The 8,955-nt window shown below is 31.8% G+C and overlaps 1 protein-coding gene across 1 annotated transcript; it reads left to right on the top strand.

The window, feature by feature from the left end:
• Window positions 1-2,127: 2,127 nt before the first annotated feature.
• On the top strand, window positions 2,128-2,526 carry LOC120084658 (secreted RxLR effector protein 161-like). Its single transcript, XM_039040468.1, has one exon. It carries the CDS (start codon window positions 2,128-2,130, stop codon window positions 2,524-2,526), a length of 399 nt encoding a protein of 132 aa, XP_038896396.1.
• The last annotated feature ends 6,429 nt before the right edge of the window (window positions 2,527-8,955 follow it).

The raw sequence follows: 8,955 nt of genomic DNA, 5'->3' as shown, positions 1-8,955 counted from the left end.
ACATGTTTGAGTCACATACAGATAACCATGGATTTTATGTTCTTTTGATTTAAGTTCTTTTCTTTCTAAGAGATGGAATAGAATAACCCGGTTGAAGTGTAATTATCATACGTCTGTAATGCATTGTATATCCCATAATAGGTCTCATTCTTCTACCCTTTCCCGGGAGTCGATGACTATTCATAGCTATTACCTTGACACCAAAGAAGAGTTCAACCCAATACTTTATTTCTATCAATTTTTTTGAGTTTTAGCCCCTCTTAGCTAAGAGCCAGAGAAATATATTGGTTTGTGGTAAAGCAAATAAAATAAGTAACTGGGCAAAATACAAGATGTGAAGTAAATATCATATATTAACAACACAAACGTTCGTACAAATTGTTTACAAACTACTGGACACGAGACTTTAGGGCATCAACTCAAACAGTATTATGGTAGTTATCTTTGGTAATTAAGATTATTGTCACACCATGTCTTAGTGAGATTAAGATAATTAAAAGTGGTCATCTAAATAAGTTAGAAGACAAATCTTTTAACTCTATGTATGTCTTATCTTGAAGACAAGATGATCAAAAAAACCAAAGAATCCTTAAAAGCTTATACATCCGGATTTTTATGGTCTGGTAAATGTTAAAGCATGAGGAATGGTATGAATATTTCAGTAGTTATTCTAAAGTACAGTTGTATTTACCTAAGTTGTAAGTCTAGAACACTTGAAAGGTTCAAGGTGTATAAAACTTGTTAGGTAAAATAAGCAAAATACTTCGATTAGATCGAAGTAGAGAGTATAGAGAATCAGAGATTTTCAAGGCTATTTTGATAGAACATGAAATCTAGTGACAGTTCTCTACATCTAGTTGCCTTAATCGTTTTGAACGTCATTCCATTTTAAGGTGTTTCTGAAACTCCATATGAGATATGGAGAGCTTATAAAAGTTGTTTATGATATGTAAAAGATGTTTATATAGTTCAGAAATCTGGAATAGATCGGCACATGTGTTAGTATCGAACTCTTAAGTATTGGAATATCATTCAGATGGCATGTCTATCTATAGGCAACCCAAAAGTAGTATATTTTTAAAGTAAGAGAAAATCAAGTATTTGTGTTGACAAATGCTAATTTTTTCTAGAAAATTATACGAGATCACCTTGTATTATTTAGTTTCTAGAAAATCAAGTAGTATGTGTTGATAAACTCTTTGTATAGGACGGACGCCCATGCTCACATGTCCCCTACATGAATGATAAGGATCAGACCATCTGTGACAAGTCACAACACTTGTGGCCATTCCAAAAAGCGGGCCGCATCTGTAGCATTACCAGGATAAGGTTTCCCTCCTATATCCATATACTATAGACCATTTTGGTTATCACTTAAGACATGATCCACTTGTGTCACCATATACATGCTTAAGTTACATACAAATAACTAGGGATTTTAGGTTTATTGGTTTGTGGTAAAGCAAATAAAACAAACAATTGAGCACAATCTAAAAGTGAAGTAAAATATCACATATTATACATCATAAGCATTCGTACAAACTACAGAACACAAGACTTTAGGGCATCAATCCCAACACTTTTGGGCTGAAATAATCGTGAAGAAACAAGCATCTATATATTTCCTTTTAAGTAATAATACGTATAATTAAAGTATGGGCTATGTATGTAATCTTTCTTAATCCCAACTAGAGAGATCTCATTAAAGGCATTAGGAGTTTTGGTTGAAGAATACAATAATCATCTTACAATCATCGTCATCTTGAAGCTATCATCAATCTCAATGGAATTCAATATATTATTTATTCTTGGCAATTTGATATGAATGATCCTAGGGTTAATCTATTCAATATAGATTTAAAGTAATTATGTTAATTAATTACTTTAAATCTATATAAGTTTATTGATTAACAAAATAAGTTTATTGTTTAAAAACCATGAGTTTTAGGACATAAAACCCAACATTTATTGAATGACACTAAGAGGTTTCTCAAAAAGAATTTTAAGATGAAAGATCTTGGTGATGCTTCTTTTGTATTAGAAATTGAAATACTATGAAATCGTTCTCAATGTGTTTTGAGATTGTCACAAAAGAACTACATTGAACAGATTTTTGGTAGATTTGACATGAAAAATTGTGTCGGAGATACCCCGGCCGCTAAAGGTGATAAATTTTATTTAGGCCAATGTCCCAAGACTATACTCAAGACTAAGGAGATGCAGAAGGTTTCCTATTCATCAGTTGTTGGAAGTCTAATGTACGCCCAAGTATGTACGCATCCAGATATTACGTTCATAGTTGGAGTATTAGGCAGATATTTGAGCAACCCAGGGATAGATCATTGGAAGGAAGTCAAACGGGTTATGAGATATTTACAGAGAACAAAAAATTATATGCTCGCTTATCGGAGATCAAAAGTTTTGGAGATCATTGGGCATTCCGATTTCGATTATGCTAGATGCCAAGACACTTTGCAATCCACTTCAGGCCATATCTTCATGTTGACTGGAGGAGCTATATCCTAGACAAGTGTTAAACAAACACTTATAGCTTCTTCTACCATGGTTGTGAAGTTTGTAGCATGTTATGAGGCGTCCAATCATGGAATATGGTTGCGAAATTTTGTCAGTGGACTGCGGATAGTGGTTGCCACTAAAATTATTTTGTGACAATAAGTCGGCAGTGACGTATTCCAACAACAATAGAAGCAATACAATCAAAACATGTAGACGTGTTTCTGGTTGTTAAAGAAATAGTTCAAAGTGGTCAAATTTCAATAGAACACATAGGAACAAACTCTATGGTGGTAGATCTATTGATTAAAGGTTTACCACCTAAAGTTTTTCATGAGCATGTTGCTTACATGGGTGTTAGTCACTTTTCTGATTTCGTGGTTTAGTGGGAGTTTGTTATTAAGGATGTTATTTGACCTTATTTTGTTTATTTTCTATATAGAATGAAAATGATGGTTTATGTTGTATTATCTGAACTTGTTTTTCATGCATGTAGTTTAGCAAATGCGATTTAGTATAAAGTTTTTAAGAATAATGATCTCACTAAGGAATTTGGACTAGTTGGAAAAGTCATGATCTAGATCACTTTGCATGTAGTTTTCATGATATCCATCCATATTTGATCTTGATGGAATGTACAAGCATGAAACGGAAGCAACTAGAATCAATAAGCACCCTAATTATATTAAATTTGAGTTCTAAAAGCATGCAGGAATAGAATTTCAAAGAGAAAGGTTTCAAAACTTATACCTTTAATGAATTCTCTCAAGCTACTCTCCACGAAATTGACCTTCAAATCAACAGTAGACCACCAAGAGTGTCTTCTCTACTATTCTCCAACTTGAATTTGAGTGGTGGAACTCATAATTGAAGGGAATTGAGCAAGAGAAGATGCGGGTTTGGAGAGAGAAAAATATAAACTAATTTTCTGCGGAATCTCTCACATGTTTAGCATGCCTCTCAGCATTAATCACCAAAATTGAAGCTTTTATGTATCTCATACATGCTAGCACTCAATGTATCAGCCATATGACACTTCAATGGCCTTTTGTAATGGGCTAGGTGTAGGATTAGAGACAATCCACTTCGATTATTCAAAAAAATGGATTTTTCTATTAACTCAAATCAATTTCCAAAAAAAAATCAATTAACCAATTTAATTAAATTAAACTATTTTCAATTTAATTAAATTAAAAAAAATTCAATTTCCAAAATTGAATTTCTTAATTTGAAGTTGATTTATTTTAATTAATTAAATAAATAATAATAATTTAATATCAAATATTAAATTAATTAAACACCTAATTTATATATGAATCCTATTCATGTAATTAAAATTTAAATTATCATTTAAATATTATTAAACTCTCCAGTTACGTTTAATTTCGATGAATTAAATGTTAATTATATCAAATATAATTATCTAAACCCTAATTTGAAATTGAACAATTCAAATTCAAATCTTAAATTTTAAAGTTTGAACACTTCAAATTTAATTCCCAAATTGAATTTGAACACTTCAAATTCATTCAATATACTAATCCAAGATTTTTGAGCTAGTAGAGGGACCTTATAGACCTTGTTCCTTGACTAGTGGACACAGAAGAGAAGAAGGTGGAAAGGTTTATATGGGGATTAAGAGAAGGCATTCGAGGCATTGTTACTGCTTTCCGACACAAAGAGTATGCCCTTGCCCTCGAGTCGGCCTTACTCATGGAAGTAGATCTTGTTGCCAAAACCTCAATTTCGGAACGAGGATTCATGCCAAATCAAAAGAGGAAATTCACCCAACAAGACTTCCAACGTTCACAACGGCAAGCAAAAATTTCCCAAAACACTCAGGGCATACAATCACAACAGGAGAGCCGAACATTCACATATTCTGAGTGTAGAAATTGTGGAAAACACCATCAAGGGCAATGTTTTCAGAACATAAGGGTGTGTTTCAACTGCGGCCAGACGGGTCACTATGCAAGGGCTTGCCCAAAGTTCATCAACAAAGTATCAACTGCCCAGACCACCCAGCCTACTAGTAACAAGGTTACCCAACAACAGAAAGGACGGGTGTTTGTTGTTACACGTCAAGAGGCAGAAAATCAAGATGCAGTGGTTACAAGTACATTACTCATCCTCGAGTATTATGCCTTCACTTTATTTGATTCGGGCTCTAGTCATTCATTCATCTCTACAACATTCGCACAACATGCTCAATTAACATCAAAGCCCTTAGGCTACATTCTATCCGTAGCTACTCCTGCCGGAGTATCTATGTTGGCCCACTCAGTAGTAGAAAACTGTGAATTGTCAGTATCAGGACATAAACTAGGGGTGACCCTTATCATCCTAGACATAAGTGATTTAGACATAATACTAGGTATGGACTGGTTAGGAGCAAAGTATGCAAGCATAGATTGCCATAATAAAGAGGTCATATTCACCTTTCCAGCAGGAACCAAGTTTAAGTTTAAGAGTTCTAATACACAATCAGTCCCAAAAATAATTCCAGCCTTAAAAACTAAACATTTGCTCAACCATGGAGCTTGGGCATATTTAACAAGCGTAGTAGATTTACGAAACCAAAAGGATGAAATTAAGGTCATCCCTATAATAAGAAAATTTGAAGATGTATTCCCAGAAGAGCTACCGGGTTTACCACCGAATCGAGAAATAGAATTTTGTATAGATCTAATTCCCGGAGCTGAACGAATATCTAAAGCACCATATAGAATGGCACCTGCGGAATTAAAAGAACTCAAAATACAATTACAAGAATTGTTAGATAAGGGATTTATACGCCCTAGCGTGTCTCCATGGGGAGCACCTGTTTTATTTGTTAAGAAAAATGATGGATCAATGCGTTTATGTTTATGTCCACTTGATTTAACCATAACCAGTAAGTCGACCCTTCATAGGTTATTCATAATAACGGCTGGGTCAAACGTTGTTTTACCCCCGAAATTATATCTTGCTCTTTAAGTCCCACTGATCTTCTAATGAACAATTGGTTTGTGATCCAATCTCTAAACCAAGTCCCTCTCGGGCCAATGAAAAGGTGAGGCCTATTGTTCGACCTGAATTCAGTACTTAAGAGAACAACCTTTCTACTATCACTAAATCAGGTAGGTGTGAATTCCATCTTGCACCCTATGTCCTCAGTTATCCTACCCGACCTTACCCCTGAAATGGGAGGCTTATTGAGTCGACGTTGTTGATCCAACTCTCACCTATGCAAATCTAAGGATAATCTTGAATAAACAAGAGTTCATAGTTAGCTCAGGATTAAGGTGGAGTTACCTAAATCATCTATTCGAAACAGTCAACAGCGTTATAAAGTAAAAGTGACTTATTTCTTAGTCCGATCTTATGCAAACTCATTGCATAGGATGCCCCCACTTCTCATGTCTCCACATGAACGATTCAGAATCACATCATTTGTGTTATCTACAAAGTGAGTTGTATCCAATAGTGTTACCAGAATAAGGTACCTAACCTTATTCATATACTATAGACTGTGTTAGTTATTTACTCGAGATTGATCCAACTTTATGTCTCCACATAAAGTTCAAGTATTCATATAATAGCCATGGATCCTAGTTTATTAGATTTAATCTTTATAAGTGCAATTTATAGATTCGGCAACAGTTTTATTGAATAAATGTCAATAACATTTTTATTGATAATAGAAAATGTTCAACATTACAAATTGCGAGTTTTAGGATATACAACTCAACAGATCTATGTCATTGAATGTATTGGAGTTGGTGATCAAGGAATGTTTAGTTACAAGGGTAGTAACGAAAGCTAATTTGATTCTGTGCTAATACAGAAGATGGACTAGATTGAAATAAAGGGAAATTCTATTATTGAAATAATCTATTTATGCGCGCTTAAGGTTTATGTGATTTAATTATATAAGGTACACAGACGTATTTAAATAATAATACATATAATTAAAATATGGGCTATATATGTGGATTAATAATTTATCACATTGGGTTATTTTATTAGATTGGGTCATACTATGCGATCTAATTAATTAAGACCCTAGATTCCTAATTGAGTATGGAATTAAGGGGTAGAAGCTCATTCCTAGTTAATTAGAGTTTAATGGGAACCCTAATTGAACTGGTATATAAAAAGACCTTAGGACTATGGTCCCCAATATACCAAAACTATCAGCACTCGGTCTTTCTTAATCTAATCTAGAGAGAGATCCCATTAAGGGCATTCGGAGTTTTGCTTGAGAAAGACAATAGTCATCTTAAAGTCATCGTCATCTTGAAATTATCATCAATCTCAATGGAATCTGGTATATTATTTATTCTTGACAATTTGACATGAATGATCCTAAGATTAATCTATTCAATATAGATTTAAAGTAATTATGTTAACATTTCCATCAAATGTCGTAGGGAAGCGACACTGTCACCTCATCAAAATTGTTGTTGCTTTTGTATTGAGCGTTGCAACACTACTATATATTTGTTTTCGTTGTGGAACTCTTCAATTTTTGTCCTTTAATGCTCAAGAAGCTTCATTTTATCCATAAATTCTTCCATTGTGCTTCAAATACTCAATAAATAAACTCATGAAAGTACAAATTTCATTTAAAAACTATGTAAAATATAAGCTTAAAAGTGGAGTGACAATACTTTGCTCACTATCACAAACCATTTTTATGTCAATCTGATAGAACATTTATTCATTTATTCTATTATTAATAGAAGTTTACCACTTATCAAATTTTTTTATTTTTATGATTAAATGAAAAAAAAAATATATGTATATTATACATAGACCATTAATATGTTCATTAGCTAGTAACCTTTTATTCTTAATATACTATTATGCCTTTTAACAATAATTTATACATGTTTGGTAGACTATTATTCTTATGTCTTTTTTTTTTTAATCATTGAGAGACCATTTCTACCTCCATCAATGATAAATCAATGATATACTTCACAACACGTAGGTATGTAAATAATTACGGATAGAAAGCAATTTTAAATATCACTGATATTCATTTTCAATTTATTGATATGATATATAAGTGGCAAACGTAATAACAAATGAATTACATAAGAAAAACCAAAAGTTAAATATCATCGAAATAGTATCTTTATTTTATTGAAATAAAATTTTAATTAGTAATTAGGTAGTTAGTCTAATTTGAAACTTAATCCAGAGGATAGTACTCGGCACTCAATTTCGCTGTACTAAAATTAATTGACATCTTACGCTTGCAGTTTTATAATATGGTGTAAAAATCAGGCGACACATAACTCAAATTTTGAGTATTTGCAGCATTTTTAGAGGTAGGTTTGTTCATTAAATGCCATGTTTGGTCACTTTTTTCAGCACAGTCATAAAGACATAATTGGAAGCTTCATATCATTGTTCTTCCACCGTAAAGAGCTATTAATTTTTATGTATATTGAGAGATTTTCAAAAATAGAAAAATAAGAAAAATTATTTATACACCGTAAAGAGCTATTAATTTTATAAGAAAAATTAATAAGAAATTATCCACCGTAAAATAAGAAAAATTATCCACCGTAAAGAGCTATTAATTTTATATACATATAGAGAGATTTTCAAAAATAGAAAAATAATAAAAATTATTTATACAAAATAGCAAAATTTAATTTAATTTTTTTTTTTTTTTATAGATGTTGATAGAAGTCTATTAATGTCTATCAGTGATTAAAACTAATAGAAGTCTATCATTGATTCTATGTGATAGACACTGTAGAAGTTTATCAATATATATTAGTGTATTTTTTTTTTTGCTTATTTAATATAAATAGTTTCACATTTTTTCTATCTTCAAAAAATTTTATATATATATATATATATATATATCCCATCCATTCATGTCCTAATTTTGAAATTTTTATACCTACCCCATCTCATTTTCTCTTTTTCTCTCTCCTCTTTAACATCCCTTCACAAAATCATATTTATTTAGGGGAGATAATCTTTTTTTATAAGTTGGAATCTTCCTTAATCAAAAGGTAATTAGGTATATGGTGCTCATATATAAAGTGGTTCACTCAAAGTAATGAGGCAGAATTTAATTATGGGGATTTCATCATAGCTCATATTCTAAAGTTTCAATCTTAAGCCTCATGATCTATTAAAGTTAATCATGACTGCCACAAGCCTAAGAAAAGAAATCACAATATAAAATAAGTCCTAATTTGAATCAAAGCATCAGGCCTTCAATGTAATGATTATTATCATTGCAACCATTATGACCATCATTATTAACTTATTCAAGAGCCTTTATGCAATCTATATATATTATCACATTATGAAGATTCAAATTCAAATTCAAATTTACAAAAAAATAAAAAAAAATAAAAAACACATTATATCATTGAAGCTAGATCAAGACTAACTTCTGAAGGTATGTTGAAGAGAGAAGCCATGGCCATA

The sequence above is a fragment of the Benincasa hispida genome, chromosome 9 (assembly GCF_009727055.1).
Source record: "Benincasa hispida cultivar B227 chromosome 9, ASM972705v1, whole genome shotgun sequence".
Taxonomy (NCBI): Eukaryota; Viridiplantae; Streptophyta; class Magnoliopsida; order Cucurbitales; family Cucurbitaceae; genus Benincasa; species Benincasa hispida.
The sequence above is the reverse complement of the archived record's forward strand: the minus strand, read 5'-3'. Positions and strand labels throughout refer to the sequence as shown.

What these genes read in the sequence shown, in the direction of transcription:
- LOC120084658 (XM_039040468.1), top strand. Translation starts at nt 2,128, where the DNA reads ATGAAAAATTGTGTCGGAGATACCCCGGCCGCTAAAGGTGATAAATTT.